The sequence below is a fragment of the Mustela nigripes genome, chromosome 5, assembly GCF_022355385.1.
Source record: "Mustela nigripes isolate SB6536 chromosome 5, MUSNIG.SB6536, whole genome shotgun sequence".
Taxonomy (NCBI): domain Eukaryota; kingdom Metazoa; phylum Chordata; class Mammalia; order Carnivora; family Mustelidae; genus Mustela; species Mustela nigripes.
Genome location: NC_081561.1, coordinates 91,671,448 through 91,692,386, shown reverse-complemented (window position 1 = coordinate 91,692,386; position 20,939 = coordinate 91,671,448). Strand labels below are relative to the sequence as shown.

The window sequence follows — 20,939 nt, the reverse complement described above, 5'->3', positions numbered from 1 at the left end:
ATATATAGTTTATATATATATATACACTTTTTTTTTTGAGAAAGAGAGAGAGAGAGAAGGCACATGCACGAGTGAGAAGAGGGACGGAGGAAGAGAATCTTCAAGCAGACTCCCTGCTGAGGCCAGAGCCTGATGTGGGGCTTGATTCCTAAACCCATGAGATCATGACCTGAGTTGAAACCAAGACTCAGACATTTAACTGACTAAGCCATCCAGGTGCCCCAGCCCATATAATCTTTTACTCCACATTCTTGTGCACTTCCTTCAGAACCAAATATTTTTGTCTTGCCCTCAAAACTTAGAAGTAAGTAAGTTAATCATGGGGATGGAAATTATAGCATAGGAAATATAGTCAATGATATTGTAATAAATTTGTATGGTGACAGATGGTAACTATACTTAACATGGTGAGCATTTTGTAATGCACATAAATGTCAAATCATTAATGTACACCTGAAACTAATATAATATTTTATGTTAACTATACTTTAAAATAATTAAAAATAAAGTTATATATTTTAAAGATTACTTTCTGGTATAGAACTTTAGATAATTCACTTTTCAGATGATTTTTATAATATGATTTCACTGTTGTTTTTGGGATTGGTTTTGGCTTTTTACTTTTTAAAAATGAACTTGGAGAAATAATTTACATGAAGGAGGATCCAACTATTTTAAGTGTACAGGCCAATGAGTTTTGATAAATGTATACATTGTTGCAACCACTCCAATTAAAACAAAGAACAGTTTCATCACCCCAAAAAGTTACTTCATGCTCCTTTTCAGTGAATATTCCCCCAAACCCAGTCTCAAGCAATCAAAACTCTTATTTTCCTGTCACCAAAGATATTTGTTCTATAATTTCATATAATAGAAAAACCATGTTGCTGCATGTATGGGTAGCACTTTCTTTCTTTCTTTTTTTTTTTTTTTTAAATATTTTATTTATTTATTTGGCAGTGAGAGATCACAAATAGGCAGAGAGGCGGGCAGAGAGAGAGGAAGGGAAGCAGGCTACCTGCTGAGCAGAAAGCCCGATGTGGGGCTTGATCCCAGGACCCTGAGATCATGACCTGAACCGAAGGCAGCAGCTTAACCCACTGAGCCACCCAGGCACCCCAGCACTTTCTTCTTATTTGGAGGTATATCCTGTTTTGATTATCCATTCACTTGTTGATGGGCATTTTCAGATTTGTTTTTTTTTTCTTCAGTTTATGCTGGGTTGTTTTTTTCCTGTTTATGCTTTTCTTTTCCAGTTGTTTTTTTTTTTTAATTTAAGCTACTATGAACATTAACATATAAGTCTTTTTTTAAGAACATGATTCCAGTTTTCCACATAAATACCTAGGTATAGAATTGCTCTATAAATAAGTATATGTTTAACTTAAGAAAATACCAGTGCAAAGTAGCTGTACTATTTTACACCCCATCAGCAGTCTATGAGACTTCCAGCTGTTCTACATCCTAGCTATCATTTGTATTGTCAGTCTTTAATTTTAGCTATTCAAGTGGGCATGCTGTGGTATCTCATCATGGCTGTAATCCACATTTCCCTGATAGAAATGATGCTGATTTTCTTTTTTATGTACTTGTTGGCAACTATTTGGGGATGTGTCTGTTCAAATATGTCTTTTGCCTTTTTTCTTATTGGGTTGTCTTATTATTGAGTTGTAGAAGTTCTTTATATATTCTTAATAGGAGTCCTTTGTCAGATATATGTGCTGTGGCTTGCCTTTGCACTCTGCTAATGGTGTCCTTCAAAACTAAAATTTTTAGCTTTGGTGAAGCCCAATTTATCAATTTCCTTTTTAAAAATCATTAGTATATTTTGCATCCTGTTTAAGAAAACTTTGTTGACCCTTAGACCAAAGAATTTTGTTTTTTCTAGAAATCTTGGATTGTAGTGCTTATATAAGGTCCATGTTCCATTGTGAATTAATTTTTGTCAGTTAATTCTTACATGAGGATCATGGCTCATTTTTTCCAAATTGGTATCTAGTTTTCTGTTTCATTTGTTAGTAAGATTATCCTTTCCTACACTGAATTACCTTTGTCAAAACCCTATCACCCATAGATGGGTGATTTCTGTTCCAACTGGTATACCAATATCAAATTACTTTGTTACTATAACATCAAAGTAAGTCTTGACATCAGGCAGTGTAAGTCCTTTGCTTTTTTTCCTTTTTTTCAAAACCATCTTGGCTATTCCAGATCATTTCAATTTCCATATAATTTTAGAATCAACTGGTGAACTCCTACTTGGCAAAGAAAACTTGCAGGGATTTTTACTGGAATCACATTGAGTCCACAGATCAATGTGTGAAGAACTGATATCATAACATAATATGGACTCTTCCAAATTATGAAAATAGTAAATCTCTCCATTTATATTGGTCATCTTTAACTTCTCTAAATGGTGTTTTGTGGTTTTCATTTTTCAAGTCTTACACATTTTATTAAATATATGCTTAAGTATTTAGTGTTTTTTCATAATTGTAAATAGTATTTCTAATTTTTAAAATTATTTTTAAGAATAAATAAATTCTAATTTTTTAAATTAGAAATTTTAAATTCTAATTTTTTAAATTATTTATGCTAGTATATAGAAATAAAATTTACTAATGTATATTGACTTTGTATCTTTTTTTTAAAAAATATTTATTTATTTATTTATTTGACAGACAGAGATAAGTAGGCAGAGAGGGAGGCAGAGAGAGAGGGGGAAGCAGGCTCCCCGCCGAGCAGAGAACCCGATGTGGGGCTCGATCCCAGGACCCTGGGATCACGACCTGAGCCGAAGGCAGAGGCTTTAACCCACTGAGTCACCCAGGCACCCCTGTATCTTTTTTTTTTAAGAGAGGAAGAGTGCACATGAGCAAGGGGGAAGGGGCACAGGGAGAGGGAAAGAAAATATTAAGCTGTGTATGGAGCCCAACGAGGGGCTCAATCTCATGACCTTGAGATCATGACCTGAGAAAAAAATCAAGAGTTGGATGCTTAACTGACTCAGCCACCCAGGCACCCCTTGATTTTATATCCTGAAAGTGTGTAAAATGAACTTTTAATTGTAGTAGATTTCTTACAGTTTACTAAGATTTTCTACACTTAACTCATTCATGACCATATTATTTGCGAATAAAGACAGTTTTACTTCTTCCTCTCTAATAATTTTTTACTCATTATACTGGGTACTTTATCTCCAGTATAGTGTTGAACAGAAGTAGTCTGAAAGGACACCCTTGCTTTTTCATGATCTCAGTGGAAAAGTGTTGTTTTTCATCAAGTGTAATGTTAGCTGTAGATTGCGCAAAGATGTCCTCCCTTAAGGTATTCCCTTCTATTTCTACCTTTGAGTTTCATTTTTAAAACATGTATGGGTGTTGTATTTTATCACAGGCTTTTCCTGTACCTACTGGGATGATCATCTGCTCTTTAAAAATATTTTGTTATTATGATGAACTACTTTTACTATTTTCTTCCTTCTACTTAATTTAGGTATAATTTGTTCTTCTAACTTTTTAAAGAGGAAGAATAAAGTAAATGGTTTAAACCTTTCTTCTTTTCTAATATGAGCACTTAAAGCTATAAAACTCCCTATAGGCACTATTTTAGCTGAATCCCACAAATTTTGATGTGTTTTCATTACCATTCAGTTCAAAATGTTTTCTAATTTCTTTTATGATTTCTTCTTAAATCCATGCATTTAGAAATGACTTGATAATTTCCAAATACTAGGAAATCTTCTAGATATGCCTTCATCATTAACTTCTAACTTAATTCTACTTGACAGATAACATAATCTGTGTGATTTCAATCCTTTTGACATTTATTGAGACTTACTTTGTGGTCTTGCACATGGTCTATTTTGTATGAATGCTCCCTGCGTACTTAAAAAGAATTCTATTCTGCTGTTGCTTCATGTCGCATTATAGCAATAGATATCAATTAGGTCAAACTGGTTGATACTGTTGTTCAAATTTTCTATATCCGTACTGATTTTCCTGCTGTTTATCACCTACTAAGAAAGGAATGATAAAATCTCCAAATGTAATTATGAATCTTTCTACTTCTCCCAGTTTTTGTTTCATGTTCTTTGAAGCTGTTACTAGGAACATAAACATTTAGGACTGATAGGCCTTTTTGATGATTGTATTTTTAATCATTACCCCTGTTAATAACACTGATGTTTGCTTTGCCTGATACTAGTATTAGTCACTCCAGTTTTATGATTATTTGCATACATATCCTTCCCCATGCTTTTCACAATCCTGTCTATAGTTGTTTTGACATTGCTGGTGTTTATTTCTTTTACCTTTTTATCCAAAAGAAGAGCCACAAATCATAAGTGTATGTCTCCATGAAATATTTATACGCTGTACACACCCATGTAACCAGCCTATATCAAGACACAGAACATTCCTAGCAATGCATCTCATGTCTACTCCTGGTCATTCCCACCCCTCCACGGAAAACCACTGCCTGACCTCCAACCTCAGAGACTCAATCCTGAAGTCTCTAAAAAACTGAGCTTCTGATGTATATAAATCAGGAAATCTACAGTTTTTGCCATCCTTTGAGAAATTAGATCTGGCAATCCTGGTGTGTGTTCCTTTGAGGCAGCAGCCCTGCTAACACAAGAGGAGCTGTCCCCTAGTGAGGGTGTTGCTGCTTTAGGCCTATCTGCACCACCTCCTTGTTTTGTCACCTGCCTGGCACACTTCTTTATGTCTTCAGATTTAAAGTGTGTTTCTTGTAGAAAGTATAAAATTGGACCTTGCTTTATTATTTAGTACAATAATCTGCTTTTTATTTGAAGGGTTTATGTCATTTATATGCAACTGTCCATATGGTTAGGTTTAAGTTTACCATCCTACTTTGTCTTTATTCTGTCTTTTCTTTTTTTCCCCTCCCCTTCCCCTATCTTCTCTTAAACTGAATTCTTTTTCATTTCCTCTCTACTCCACTTAATTGTGTTATTAGCTACTTGTCCATATTTGTGTGTGTTTACTCTAGAGTTTAAAATTGGCATCTTTAATGGGGCACCTGGGTGGCTCAATCAGTTAAGCGTCTGTCTTTGGCTCAGGTCATGATCCTGGGGTCCTGGGATCAACTCCGCCTTGGGCTCCCTGCTCAGAGGGGAGTCAGCTTCTCCCTCTGCCTGCCACCCGCTCTTGCTTGTTCTCGTGTTCATGTTTTCTGTCAAATAAAAATCTTAAAAAAAAAATAAAATAGGCATCTTTAAGATATACAACTCTACCGTCAAATAATACTATACCTATTCATGTTTAATGAGTCCTAAACCTCTTCATGTATAATGTACAGAAACCTTCAACAATATATTCCATTTTCCTTACTTAATCTTATTGTATTATCTTCATTCATTTTAATTCCATGTCAAAATCCTCATAAAATGCTATTATTTATGCTTTAAATAGCCATTGATAACCCTCAGATAATATTTACTCAGTGGAAAACAAGACAAGGATGTCTGCTTTCACCACTGCTATTCAATATAGTACTGGAAGTTCTAGCAAGAGGATTTAGAAATGAAAAAGAAAAGACAAATTGGAGAAGAAAAATTATGTCTGTTCACAAGTGGCATAGTTTTATATGTAGAAAACCCAAATAATCCACACTAAAAAAAAACTGTGAGAGCTAACAAAATTCAACAAAGTTGCAGGATACAAAATACTCCACAATCAGTCATATTTCTGTATACTAGCAATGAACAACATGAAAACAAAGTTAACAATTCCATTTACAATAACATTAGAAAGCATAAAATACTTAGGAATAAACCTCATCAAGGTGCTAAAAGACTTGTATATTCCTACATCTACTCAATGAAATATGTATGACAGAAATTAAAGAGAAGATAAGTAAATTAAAATACATCCTATGTTCATAGACTGGAAAATAATACTGTTAAGATGAAAACACTACCCAAGGCTATGTATAGATTTAATGCATTTAATGCACCCCTATCAAAATTCCAATGGCATCTTCAGAAATAGAAAAAAACTCATCAAAAAATTCATATGAAATCTCAAAGGTCCCCAAATAACCAAAACAATCTTGGAGAATTTTCAAAACTTATTACAAATTTACTAGAGTAATCAAAACAGGGTGGTGCTGGCATAAGGAAAACAGACTAGAACAGAGAGCCCAGAAATAAATCTTCACATATATGACTGACTGACTTTTGATAATGGTGCCAAGATCATTCAATGGGGAAATGATATTCTTTTGAACAAATAGTTCTGAGAGAACTAGATATCTACATGTAAAACGAGATAACCAACTTCTGAGATTGTTGGGATCTTACCTTATACCACATACAGAATTAACTACACTTGGATCAAAGAGAAAAACAGTGAGCTAAAACTGTAAAACTCTTAGAAGAAAGCATATAGGAAAGGCTTTATGACACAGACTTTGGAATGATTTTTTTGGATTTAATATCAAATGCTAGGCCACAACACAAAAAAAATGCTAGGCCATAAAAAAAAATTTGACTTCTTCAAAATTAATTTTTGTGCATCATTAAGAGACCATCAAGAAAGTGAAAAGACAGTCTATGAAATGAAAGAAAATGTTTAAAGATCTTATATCTGATAGGAATTAATATTATTAATCTAATAGAGCCTCTAGTCCAAATTTTTAATTTACAAAAAACAAAATAGAGGAACAAGTTAAACATTAGCCTGAGTAAAAAAAACGGACATATCTAGCAAAAGAAATATTCTAAAAGATAATTGGCCTGATAGGGGTATTGTGCAAGATTAAAGAAAAGAGACAACAAAAATGCATGAACCCTGACTGAATCCTAGATTGTGACTAGGGGGCAAGCAGAGAACTTTAAAAGACATTCTTAAGATAACTGGGAAAATATGAGTCTATATGTTATGCAAGAAGAAGCACTCATCCTTAAGAAATGCACACTGACCCAGTTAAGGGTAAAGTGTTATAATGTTTGAAACTTAGTTTTAAATAGTTCTGCCCCCCCCCCCAAAATAAAAAGACAGAAAATATAATAATGTCAACAACTGTCAAATTTCAGTGGAAGGTATGAGTGATCATTGTACTGTTTCTTCCTCTTTTCTGTAAACTTGAAAACTTTCAAAATAAAAAGTTTAGGGTAAGAAACCTTTAGGCCATGAAATTGTACAACTTAAAATGGCTTAAATGGTGAATTCTTTATCATGGGACTTTTACCTCAAAACCACCCTTCTCCCCCCAAAAAACAACCCAGAGATATGGGTATCTGACACGGGGAGCTACTGTGGAACTGCCCTGCACAGCCCCATTCTTATAGGCCATGACATTGCATACAGTGGTGTTCTCATGGAGTTAGAAGGAAACACAGAATCTTTATGAAGAATTAAAAACAAATTAGGATAAGATATATTGTATGATAAAATTACTTTAATAGAATTTAATTACTATTATTTATTTTAGAATGCATAGGAGAAAGCAAGTCATGATCATCTGAGCACAACTGGTTAAGAGTAAAATGCCAAAAGCAAACCAAACTGGCCACACACCTGGGTTGATGGTTGGAGGAGGTGGAGGGGGGAGAGGTCGGCCTTCTTTAATGGCTAGAGTACACTGCTTTGCCGAACGGATGGCATTAATGAAGTCTTCATGTTGCTGTCTCCAGTTAGATCTCCTCACAGGCTGAGGCTATTAAAAAACAAAATCAATATTTACTAACCTAGACTGTACATCTCTCCATTACAATTTTATTTTAACCTGAGATTTAAATTTACAGGAAATAGGACTGAAATTTGGAGGGAAAAGAGAATTTGTTCTCAATAGTACAAAAAAAGAGGTCTGGAAAATACTGTAATAAAATTTGCAAGCCACAAAATAACGATCAGAAAAACAAGCTACAGAACTTTATAGAAAGACTTAAATGTAAGATTAAAAGGGATTCTCTTCCAAGTTAATTGCTAGATTTAACGCTACACTATTGAAAACATAAACGAGATTCTTTTTTGCCACATCTGGAAAGTATCTGAAATACATTTCGAAATCTAAGTGAGCATGATTAAAAAGAAAACAGTAAAGGTGGATTATACTTACATGACATTACACTGCACTATCAAGCAAAAATGAAAGCAGAGAGCCAAAAAGAGGCTTTAATGTACTTAAGGATGTAATCAAGAACAACAAGATATTGATAGTACCTTGGATTGAGGAGCCTTTCTCACAATGGGAATGTCAGTGCCCTGTAATCTTTGTTTCAAGGAATTGAAAGGTTTACGTTTTTTGTTGAAGAGTTTTCTACATATTGGTCCATGCCTTTCCTAGAAAAGAAACAGTGGGGATTAAAATTTTTAACATGTACAGTCACAAGGTTTGTACTCAGGCAGCCCCCACTGGAGTGACAGGGTTCACCTTCAGAGCCAAGTTCATTCTCCAACTCTCAAAGCACAGCAGAGCAAATCCATCTGGCTCTCTCCACCCATGTTACACACCACTAGATATTGCATGAGGGTAAGGTCAAGAAGAGGCCTCCACAGCTATAGAGACTTACTTCGAATTTGGTTTTATATATTGAATTCTACCACTTAGGCTGTGTGAGTGGTTCCAGGCATTAAATGATGTTGAAAGGCAAACTTTCTAGTTTAAATTGAAATAAATATTTCTGATACTGAGCTAGGTACTCACTGCAGCCAAGGAAGTTCTCCTGATTATGTCTTCTGTTTCCTGTGTCCATGATTCCCAAATTCAGTGAGCAAGTCATCCGGTAACCTAACAGGGAATCTGAGTCCTAAGAATCCTAATATTCAGTTTTACCATTCTTTTGAAACAGTCTTTTGCATACAGCAGGGGGAAACTTAGTTCCTACCAGTGGAACTTTCTCAGGAAAACTCTTCTTACCACTCAGCTATTTCAAAATCGAATTTAACGGGGTCACTTTTCTACATACAGAAAATTAAACTACTTAACTTCCTCCAGGAGTGGAGAGGTTTCAAAGAAATATTTGAGAACATCTGCAAAAGACAACTGGGACAACCGTACAAATAAATGAAGGATACACCAATTCCATTTACGTTATGAAGATATTTTCCTTTGATTTATCCAAACATTTCACATCCATGAAGTCATTTATTTTAGAGCAAATCTAGGCATTTAATAGTTTTAAAACATTACAATATTTAACATTTAACAGACGATCAGCAGGGAGAACATTCTTTACTCCAGCCAAGTAATCCTTTAAGTACTCAGCATTTCTAGTACATAAGACAGGGAATCAACACACAGAGCTCTGCCTGTGTACCACCCTTACGAAATCTGTTACAGCACCAGCACAGGATTACACCAACAACTTCCAACTAAATGTCCTCTTCTTTGGTGGATATGTAACTCATAATTTTTAACACATAGTTCCTTCGTCCAACAAAATACAGGGGCTCTATAAAAATCCCTGCACCTTGTTACAAACAAGCCATACCATTTTCTTTTATTTTTAAAGGTTTATTTGTTTATTTTAGGGAGAGAAAAAGAAAGGATGGGAGGGAGAGAGGGAGAGAAAGACTCTCTAGCAGACTCCCCACTGAGTGCAGAGCTTAACATGGGGCTCCAAACCATTACTGGAGCCAAAATCAAGTGTCCGATGCTCAATCCACTGAGCCCCCCAGCAGCCCCAGGCCAAACCATTTTAAATGAGAGAGATAGCACATCACTTGATCAAATGCTCTTTGTAGCCTGGAGATAGGTCTAGAAGTAAAATCCAAGAGGACCCAAGACATACATGACATTTAGTGATCCCCAAATGAATGGTACCTTCTAGGTCTCAAACTCGTTCTTATGGGGTACAGACCTGATCTGGGAAAAGCAGCACACTGGTGGGTTCCTGGGCCACAACAGGCCCTTGAGCTCCTGCTCCTAAATTTGGAAAGTTCTAGCTACAGTTAATTAGAACATATTTCAGTTTTAAAATTCCCCAAAGAAAACCTACAACCTAGTTATACAGTCTTTTACCCCAAATGCAGTCAGGTGTATAGTCCAATTTCTTTGTTTGGTTACCTCTCCTTGATCTAAAACATTCAAACTCAAAGTCGCATTATCACCTCAAGTGTTTTTAAAACATTTTTCTTGGGAATCTCCTTATAATATTGGAATCTAATAACTGTTTGGTTCCCTAATTTTGAAATAATAAAAAAAAGTTAATTCCACTTATAGGCATCAATCAGGGGACCTAACATGCAGTTCGTTTCAGTCTGATTAAAAATTAGATCTTGGAACAGGTCTTACATCCATTTTGTTCAAATTACATAAAATCCCTGAAATTGAAAGGTTCTGTCTTTATACGTGGCAAAGCAGAAAACAGAGGGAGGTTAAAGGACTTGTCAGAATTAGTGACAAATTTGAGGCTAAAAGCCAAGTTTCCAGATGCTCCAAATTCAATGTTCATTCCTCTTGACTAGCTAATTTCCCTGGTGCTTTGGCCTTAAAATTTGGATTTTTGATGCTTATAGAAAAGGCAAAAGAGCCAAAACCTCTCAAGAGACAATCAACTGTGCCAAAACACTTTCATCTGGCATCCTTTTTCTAGGAGTACCATGTTTAATTAAGCTCCCCTCTGAATGGGGTGGCATCTATGTGCCTCAGTGTCCTCCAGACCTGCCAGCCACAGGTTATGGACCTCTCTTCCCTGGCTTTCCCTTCACATCTGTCTTTAATCTTTGCCGCTGCAGCCTCCTCACTGACTTGACAGTTCATTTAACTCCAACGAAACACATCTACAAAATGTCTTTATGTTTACCAGAACATCTGCTGCAAAGCGTCTTCCACAGACTTCACAGGGAAGTAACTCCTGATTGCCATCTGTATGGGATCCAAAAGCACATTATGTTAGTTTCGTGGAACTGCCTGCCTGAGAAGAAATGACTAACTGGAGGGGACCTCAATGGCCTGATCTCCTCACTCTCTTTTCCCTCCCCACCAACTTCCTTCTTTTAGGAAGGTATTTCATGAACTCACCCATCTTTTTCTAAGATAGCCATCTCACTTTACTGAACAGGTAAATTCCATGCTCTTCAGGCAACCAGAACATGATTCTTTAATATATTCCTAAACTAAGTGTCTAGCAGCTTTGGTTTAGACATAAGTACAAAGTTAATACTTTAGTATAAAGTCATAAATTATCTAATGATTACATTGTTAAGATTTCTGTGAGGGTGTAAGTCCTCTTTGTGTGCTAAATGAAGGCATGGCAATATATCACAGATTATATAAAAAGAGTCACTTAATCATCAAATTTAAGCTTTTCCTGAGAATGGCACTCTCACAATGAATGCTCTTTGCTGGATGAACTCCTACCTGAAAGGAGCAGAATATAAGGTACTGATGAACTGGACCAGGTAGAAATAAAGAGACTTCTATCCAAATCAGGAAAGATGGCACCATTACAATGCAGAAGCAGGTGAGAATAAGCCTCATTCTAAAGAGGGGTGTTTGGGGGACGCCTGGGTGGCTCAGTGAGTTAAGCCGCTGCCTTCGGCTCAGGTCATAATCTCAGAGTCCTGGGATCGAGTCCCGCATCGGGCTCTCTGCTGAGAGAGAGCTTCCCTTCTCTCTCTCTCTGCCTGCCTCTCCATCTACTTGTGATTTCTGTCAAATAAATAAATAAAATCTTTAAAAAAAAAGGGGGGTGTTTGGTCAGAATTCTTAATGAGGTCAGTGAATAACACTCACTGCTACCATTTTATACACAGTAGTGAATGAATGAGGGACTGTAATCACAACACAGTCTTGCTAATGTTTTTAATATGCAGCCAGTATTTTTAAAAGTTAAATGAAGAATAAAGTCAATTAAAAAAAGAGGCTGAGACTGCACCCACATGTGCCCTATTTCTCAAAGTATCTGAGGTGCTCAATAAATACTTGGTGAATGTGTGAGCCAAACAAAAATTGAGTTCCTACCTTAGGACCAATCCTTCATTCTATAAATATCTGCTACATGCAACTCTGTGGATATATTGAGAGAGATCATACGTGGGTCCAGCAGAGAAAAGGAGTGTGTGTGCGCATTAAATGAAGTTAAGTGTCACAAGGAAAGGAAAACAATGTGGAATTCTGTAAAGGTTTTACCTCACTATTTTAAGTTCCTTTGGAGTTGAGCATATAGATTAGAAAAGCTGATCATGGGGCGCCTGGGTGGCTCAGTGGGTTAAAGCCTTTGCTTTCAGCTCAGGTCATGATTCCGGGGTCCTGGGATCGAGCCCCACATCGGGCTCTCTGCTCATTGGGGAGCCTGCTTCTCCCTCTCTCTCTGCCTGCATCTCTGCCTACATGTGATCTCTGTCTGTCAAATAAATAAAAATTAAAAAAAGAAAAGCTGATCATGGAGATGACTTTATATTAGACTAATAATCTGGACTTTATTCTACAAACAAGGGGACAATCAGGGACACCAAGTAGGAAGAATCTGAACAGAGCTGTGGAAGGCTGACGGATGGTAGTGGGAAGGGAAGATGCCATTTCAGTTAAAAAGCTAAAGGTGTAACCTGAAATGGAAAGAAAAGAGGAAATGAGGGGTACTGTACTCAAGGAATTGACAACATGGCTAGATGTGAGGAGGTGACAAAGAGAGAACAGTGCAGAGGGACTGAGAAGAGGGTTGGGCTGTGGACAAAAACAAAATTTGAAAAGGGCCATCTTAGTAAGAAAAATGACCTCACCTTTGGAAATACTGAGTTTGTAAGAGTCATTCAGCCAGCAGGATGGAAATGAGGGAGGTCAGGGCTAGAGACACAGATGTAGGCTTTGTTTGGAGAGTGATGTAAAGGCATGATATTGCCAGGGAAGAGGTCATGGAAAGAGAAGTACAGGGATGATCCCTAGAGAACTCCATATTTAAGGGCCAAGAAGATGAGGATGATAAGCCAGAAGGAGAAACAGGAGAGAGCAAGGTCATGGAAACCAGAAGAAGACGGTTTGAAAAAGGAAGGACTGATTAACAGGAATCAGATGGTAGTTCATTACAGACATTGTTGATTTAAATGATTTCTTCTCACATCTGCCAGATGGTATTGTATTTGCAACACAGGTCATCCATTACAGCATACAGAAATATTACTCTTCCTCTCTGTTTTTTGGCCTTCTAACTCTGTAAAACGGAGTCTTGTTTCTTTTCAGCAAGCATATACTTACTAGTAAATAAAAGGTACTCATTTTAACAGTAAAACTGCTTTTTCTTAACCACTAATTAAGGATGATTTTTTTAATGAATCATACTGTAACATTTGTATGGTATTTTACTGCTTCCTAAACACTTTACCTATATAATTTCATTTACTCCTCACAGAGTTGGGACTATTTTTTTTTAATGGGTAAGAAAACAAAGTTAGGGGACTTTTCAAAGACCACAGGTGGTTAAGTGGTAACATGGAGACTCAAACCCAACTCTTTATCTCCACAAGTATTGAAACTTTATTCAACCATCACCATAAATATAAAGGTATGGTGATGGTTGGTATTAACCTGCAAAACAAAGGGAAGTACCTAAAGGAAAAAAAGCCTCTTATTTAAATCAGCAAGTTTTAAACAGCTCAATGAGTTTAAAAGAATGACAGATACAATAGGATTCAACTGAACACCTAAAATGGATGGGCCACTGGATTCTGAACCACATTCAGTTCTGAAGCTTGACTATAAGGAAGGGGAACACTTGCTTATTCAGCCAATTTAAACATGGAGATCAAGGCCTATCATGTTTGTGATAGAATGCTGAGTCACATAAAGCATGTGATCACTAGAACCTTAGAAGAATCATTTAAAACAACCAAAATGCCTTGCATCAGGTGAATGGTTATACTGATTCATCCAAACCCTGGAATACTGTTCAACAACAGAACACTACTGGTACATGCAACACGTGGATGGATCTCAATGCCGAGAAAAGCCAATCTCAAAAGGTCATGTACTGTGTAATTCCATATGTACAACAATCATAAAATGACAAAATTAGAGAGATGGAGAATAAACTACTGATTGCCAACAGGGAAGGATGATTGGGGAGGGAGGTTGTTGTGACTATACAGAGTAGAATGAGGGTGACCTTTGAGTAGGGGAATAGTTCTGGGAGCAGCTAACTGACTCAGCTGATGGAGCACAGGACTCTTGGTCTCAGGGATGTTAACTTTGAGCCCTATGTTGGATGTCAAGATTCCTTGAGAGTAAAATTGGGAGCAGGGGGAGAAAAGGAATAGTTCTAGATCTATATTGTGGTGGTAGTTACACATGTAATAAAATGGTATGGAACCATAAATACACATTTTACCCATGTATATTTCCTGGGTTTGATATACTATTTAAGCTGTAACTTAAATTGGGGAAACTTGGTAAAGGGTGAGTAGGAACTCTACTATTTTACAATTCTTATGCACTAATTTTGTCAGAATAAGAAGTTTAAGGAAATATTAGGGGTGAGCAAATTATGACCACTGGATCAAATCTGAAGCTGTATGTTTTTGTAAATAAAGTTTTATTGGCAAATAATACTGATTTGTTTACATGCCAGATGCTGCTTTCATACTACAACAGTAGAGATGGGTAGTAGAGATGGGTAGTTAACAGAGACCATATGGTCTGCAAAGCCAAAAATCATACTAAGAAATAGGGTGCCAACCAGTGAAGGAGAATGTACTGATTAAAAAGGATTTGTGGGAGGGCGCCTGTGTGGCTCAGTGGGTTGGGCCGCTGCCTTCGGCTTGGGTCATAATCTCAGGGTCCTGGGATCGAGTCCCACGTTGGGCTCTCTGCTCAGCAGGGAGCCTGCTTCCCTCTCTCTCTGCCTATCTGCCTACTTGTGATCTCTGTCAAATAAATAAAGAAAATCTTAAAAAAAAAGAAAAAACAAACTATTAAAAAAAGGATTTGTGGGAGAAAAACATGGAAAATGTTAATGATACATTTTTATTCACATACTTACAATTAAATACTAAGAGTTCTATAGATATGTATATATGTACATGCACATACATATATGTGTGTATATATATGCATGTATATATGATACACACACACACATATGTGTATATTATATGTGTGTGTGTGTGTAGATATATATAAAACACACCTGAGTGGTTAAGAGTAAAGGTGATTAGTTTTCTGTATTTTCAATTTTTCTACAAAGACTATTCATTATTGTTTAAAAATTAAAACAATGACATTGTTAAAAAAGAACATTTTGATAGAAAACATTTTAAAACAATCAGTATCAGCTTAGCTCTTTCTATCTGTACTCTCTCTCACTTAGTAGATTATTAAAGTGGCCATTATTTTTTATACATTGACTATTATTTTTACACTTTGGTTAAAAAAAATCTTAGACAATTTTTAAAACGAGGAAAAGAAAGTGATCTGGAAGCCATCAAAGGTTTTGGTTAGCATGTTAACAATGAAAAATAAGCATTACAAAGATCTCAGTTTCTAAGAAGCCTGGAGAGGATTATGGCCATAATGAAACTGGAAAAAATTCTACTTCTGACTAGACATTGTCTTTTTGAGCTGAAAATTAAGAATGCTTTGTATAGACACCTACCAATCCACATTTCCTTATAAAGGCATGGTAGAGAAAAGGAAGACATTTTCTCATTCAGTTGTCAGCAAGTCAAAACTCTTTAAGTCCTTTAAAATCCAGAACATAGAAACTTTAGCAATATCAACATCTTCCATGCCCTATGGTAAAGAGGGTAGCATATTGGCCTCAACCTATTCACTTACCTCAGGAACATGATTTATGAAAGAAGAAAAGGAATTAACACAGAACGGCACAGAGAACATTCCATCGAATGTTGTTCTCCACCAAAGCCCCCAAAAGTAAGAGTAAAGGAAAACAGAAACAAAGAAGCCCCAAGGACAGGGAGGAAAGACAACAATAAAAAAATTCAATTCTGGAAAACTGACAGAGTGGTAAGTGACTTGGAGGACTTAAAACTACATCAGAAACTACTTGCCAAGCTGACAGTAGAGAACCAACCATCCAAATTTTTATCTAGAAAGCTTCAAAGTCCTAGAAATCCCCAGAGCAGCATGTACCTCTGGGAATGGGATGAGATAAATGAGAAGAGCCTGCTAAAATGTGGTGGGCCAAGATGAGTCTTCTGAAAAGAAGTGGATTCCTAGGATCCCCTCCCTCACTCTACACCCTTGGGTGACTGCCCTCCCCAACTCTAGCCTATATCTACTCTCCAAAAATGACAAAGAGATCAGTGCATGAGTTAACATGGGGCAGTGCTGAAGGCATGGGTAGACAGATACAGATGTATACACCTGTTTATGGTGACTCATTTTTTTTTTTTAAGATTTTATTTATTTGTTTGACAGAGATTACAAGTAGGCAGAGAGGCAGGCAGAGAGAGAGGAGGAAGCAGGCTCCCTGCTGAGCAGAGAGCCTGATATGGGGCTCGATCCCAGGACCCTGAGATCATGACCTGAGCTGAAGGCAGAGGCTTTAACCCACTGAGCCACCCAGGCACCCCCCCCTCCTTTTTTTAAAAAAAGATTTTAAAAATCATTATTTGACAGGGAGAGAGATCACAAATACAGCAGCCAGGCAAAGGGGTGGGGAAGAAAAGCAGGCTCCCGGCTGAGCAGAGAGCCCCATGCGGGGCTCGATCCCAGGACCCCAAGATCATGACCTGAGCCGAAGGCAGAGGTTTAACCCATTGAGCCACCCAGACGCCCCATGGTGACTCATTATTTGTAGTAGTTATATTCCATAAAGTCTCTGTGGGCACTAAATGAGCAAATACTGACTTATTACTTCTAGAGGGAATACAGGGTTAGGCTCCTGTGAGCCTCTGATCGCATTATTTTTATCAATCAATGTACAAGCTTATTTTTCTATTTAAAGACACCTCCTGTAAATATATATTGTTGATTCAGTGACAGTGATCACTCAGAGCTGGCAACACTATAACTCATGCCTGGTAAGAAGCTTATCTGACAGACATATATTCTCCTGAAGGCACAGCCTTCCAGCATTTTAACACATTTGGGGGCCATTTTAAACAGTGAAATCACCAAGACAAATTGTACAAACATGGAAAATGTGGCACAGACCATGAAAAGAACACTTCTACAGTATGAGAGCTGAAATGAGAAGGCAGGACATCACTTTGTTCCACTTTTGCCGAGAATATGCATGTCAGGTGACTCAACTTTTCAACTGCAATGTACAGGTCTATGAATGAATGAAAGCACCATGCATATGGATTTTAGAGTTTCAAATTTTAGCAAATAGGCAAATTTGCAAATAAGGACTTGATTAATGAAGTTGATGGTTTGTATGTGTATATGTATACAGAGTGATAAATCTAGTAATTCCTCTCATGAATAGTGATGCTGAAAGCAGAGAACACACCTCAAACCACTGCCTTCTACTTGGTTCACAGAACTCTGCCTGCCAACCCTTACTCTCAAGACAGAAGGAAAACTTCCCTGAGAATATAAACATTCCATGACAATATATATATACATATATAAATACCAGTGCTGGGAAGATTCCCAAACAGCTCACCCAGACCACTCTAAAATGAAGCTTAAAATCATGAAATACCTCTTATCCATTCACAATTTCCAATGTCTCCTTCTCCAGTCTTAATGAGCCAACAGACAAGAATTTCCAAAGATGTGTGGAAAAACTCTAGCACATAAGCCCAAAACAAATAAAAAAGTAATTTAAACAAAAATTAAACTCTCAGAAATTCAAAGTCTTATAGGAGAAATGAAAAATTCAAGGGAAGATTGGAAGATAAAATTAGGGAAATTTCTCAGAAAGTAGAGTAAAATGGCGAGATGGGAGAAAAACAATCAATCCAAATATCTCTGGTTTAGAAGGTCCTACTCCAAATAACAGTTCAAGAGAGTACAGGAGAAACACAAGGAAGAAAATTTTAAAAATTTCCACAATTTCCAGAAGTGAAAGAACACAAGCTTCCATTCAAAAGACACAACACAATGGATGAAAATGTATCTAATAACATCAAGGTAAAATATCAGAACTCTGGAGATTAAGATTCTACCAACCGAGATGAAAAAAAAAAAAAAAAAAAAACCAGTAACAGACAAACATATCAGTCATCAGAATGACCTGATTCCCATACACGAAACCTGGAAATGAATGAGGAAAAATCCTTTCAACTTCTGGGGGAGAATAGTCTACAACCTACAGGTTTCATACCCAGCCATACTGACCAAATATGGAGGTTGAGTACATTTCCCCAAATGCAGGGTTTCAGAAAGGTGACATCCCATGTACTCTGTGGTTCAAGAATTACTAGAGGATGGGCTTCACAGCATGAGTAAAACATACATCAAACAGGGAAATCAACACACGAGGGAGAGAAAGTAATTCCCAGGATAAGAGCTGGGCACCAGAACTGGAAAGCAACTAGTCCATACTGAAGATGTATAATGAAAAACAGACATTTTGAAGGCTGTCACGAGCACGATATTGACTGCCTCTGTAATCGAAGGTTAGTATGTCCTAGTGTATCTGGCTCCAACTCTTCTATACTTGGCTTGTTTGACCCTGTCCATTGGAGTGCTTGATCTTCACTTCATATTCTGACATCCAGATGAGTGGAAGACACTCATTTGAATCCACAAGAAGGTTCTGCATCGATCTTGGGATCATGGTCACCTTAGCAGAAATTGTAAAATGAGCATACAACCACAAAGCACAGTTCTACAGCAGATCCAGGACGTTCCAGCTGTGGTGACTTGTGTTCCCTAGAACTCCATCACCAGGCTCAATGTCTCCTCCTGGGGCTCTTTTAAAATCTAGAAACTGAGGGGTGCCTGGGTGGCTCAGTGGGTTAAAGCCTCTGCCTTCGGCTCAGGTCATGATCTCAGGGTCCTGGGATCGAGCCCCACATCGGGCCTCTGCTCAGTGGGAGCCTGCTTCCCTCCTCTCTGCCTACTTGTGATTTCTCTCTGTCAAATAAATAAATAAATAAATTCTTAAAAAAAAAAATCTAGAAGCTGATATTCAGCTCAGAGACTATTCAGCTCAAGGACACCTTCATCATCTGCTAGTAAATATTGCCCTTATAAAGCCAGATTTGTGTTTCACAACTAAACAAGATACTGCGCTTAGGAATACCATACAAACTGAGGGTCGCTGGAAGGGAGGAGGGTGAAGGGATGGGGTGGCTGGGTGATGGACACTGGAGAGGGTATGTCTTATGGTGAGCACTGAGTGTTGTGTAAGACTGATGAACCACAGGCCTGTACCCTTGAAACAAATAATACATATCAATTAAAAAAAAAAAAAGGAGTATCATACAGCTGATGATTAATATAATCTAAGTAGTACTTAAGAGTTCCTAAGGTGAAAGAGTGGAATGAAACTGAGGATGGAACCACTGGTGGCTTCTATGTTCTATTTCTTAACTTGAATAATGCAATGTCCTTGTTTTATTATACATTCTTGTACAAGTTTATTGTATAAGTTTATTATTATACATTCTTGTATAAGTTCAGCAATTAAAATGTAATGCCATTAGAATTTTTACCTTCTCTTGACGCTTCACTTTAATAAGCAACACACAGGAAAAAACAACATAAATGTAGTGATAATGCAACAGTAAATCTACAAGATGGCTGGGGCTGTCCTTCACTTGAGATCATTTGATGATGTCACAATGAGGTGTAGATACAATGGACCACAGTTAATATACACAAATAATGATGGCTTTTGATACTCAGACTTACACACCAAAAAAAGCTCTAAAATATCTAAAAAAGTGATTTTTACAACAAGTATTAAGTTCTCATACAAAAGAGATGCTTAAGCCACAGCAGGCAAATTCTTTATGACTTTGTGCCTTAAGCCTTCTTTCTCTTAGCTAACATTGATTCTAAGTCCCACTGTTTCAAGTTTAAGCAATTCTTTGGTGAAATCTCTTCCCTATCCATTCATTTACATACTACCCAGTAATCATTTACCAAATACCAGGAACTATTGGCATGGGGATAAAGCAGTAAATAAAAATTACCTGCCCTCAGTTTGTTCTGAGAGAAGACTGAATAACAAGATACAGCTCAGATGGCAAAATTGCCATGGAGACCATAAAGCAGGGAAGAAGCTTTAAAAATGCAAGGGAGGGATGTTGCTATCTTTACATGCTCAGGTGAAAGTTTATAGTGGAGGTGACAACTGAACACCAACCCTGAGGACACATAATTTGCAGTAAGAGCAGTCCAGGGGGAAAGTAAATACCTAGACCCTCATTTCCAGTGGTCCTTCTGAGTGACTTGGTGTTGCTAGTTAGATTTTGCTGTAAACACCCTGCCTCCTCAGAAGATGCAGTCCATGAAGGCAAAACCTTCTTAATGCTCTGGACTTCCAAACATTTGCCAGGGTCTTATGTTAAGTTCCTAACCATTGTTAGAGACAACTCAAACTGTAAATACTCCAAAATTCTACAAAATAAATCAGAATATGTAAAGTTTGTTTTCCAGAATAAAATTAAGAACTTTAAATCTGGAGGATAGCCTGTTTAAATCACAATAATGCTTCGGTAAAACACATGGCTCATAATTACCTTTCCTTGACTGTAAAATATATAATGTGCTGATTTAAACCCTTTGTATAGGCTAAGTGATATTAGAAGTTCCTAAGAAGGAATTTGAATAGCATCAACATCTTCCAAGTCTTTAAGATTCTTGCTGGTTTTAAGAACCTTCAGCTGAGAGAGCTACCAAAATAAATGGTCAACCTTCTCAAGATTTAATACATTCACAATATTAACACAAACCATCATTTGACCCTTTGCTTCTACAGATCAGCATTTAAATATATACTCCCCAGTTAGATTCCACTTCTATAATGACAGGCTCTTCAGCTGAGTTTTTTGTAGCAATGCCAGTTGAATACCTAATGCTACTGTTTTTCACTCTTAAAAATCCTGGAATTA

General features: G+C 37.0%; 1 protein-coding gene across 1 annotated transcript in view; it reads right to left on the bottom strand.

Annotated features, from left to right (window-relative positions):
- The window catches only part of ZC2HC1B (zinc finger C2HC-type containing 1B), a 32,507-nt gene extending 24,089 nt beyond the window's left edge, over positions 1-8,418 (bottom strand). Inside the window, exons 1-3 of the mRNA XM_059401576.1 lie at positions 8,401-8,418; positions 8,190-8,309; positions 7,545-7,683 (exon numbers count right to left, since the gene is read on the bottom strand). Of these exons, the coding sequence (XP_059257559.1) occupies positions 7,545-7,683; positions 8,190-8,309; positions 8,401-8,418 (277 nt within the window). The remainder of the gene's footprint in view (positions 1-7,544; positions 7,684-8,189; positions 8,310-8,400) is intronic.
- Between the last annotated feature and the right edge of the window lie 12,521 nt (positions 8,419-20,939).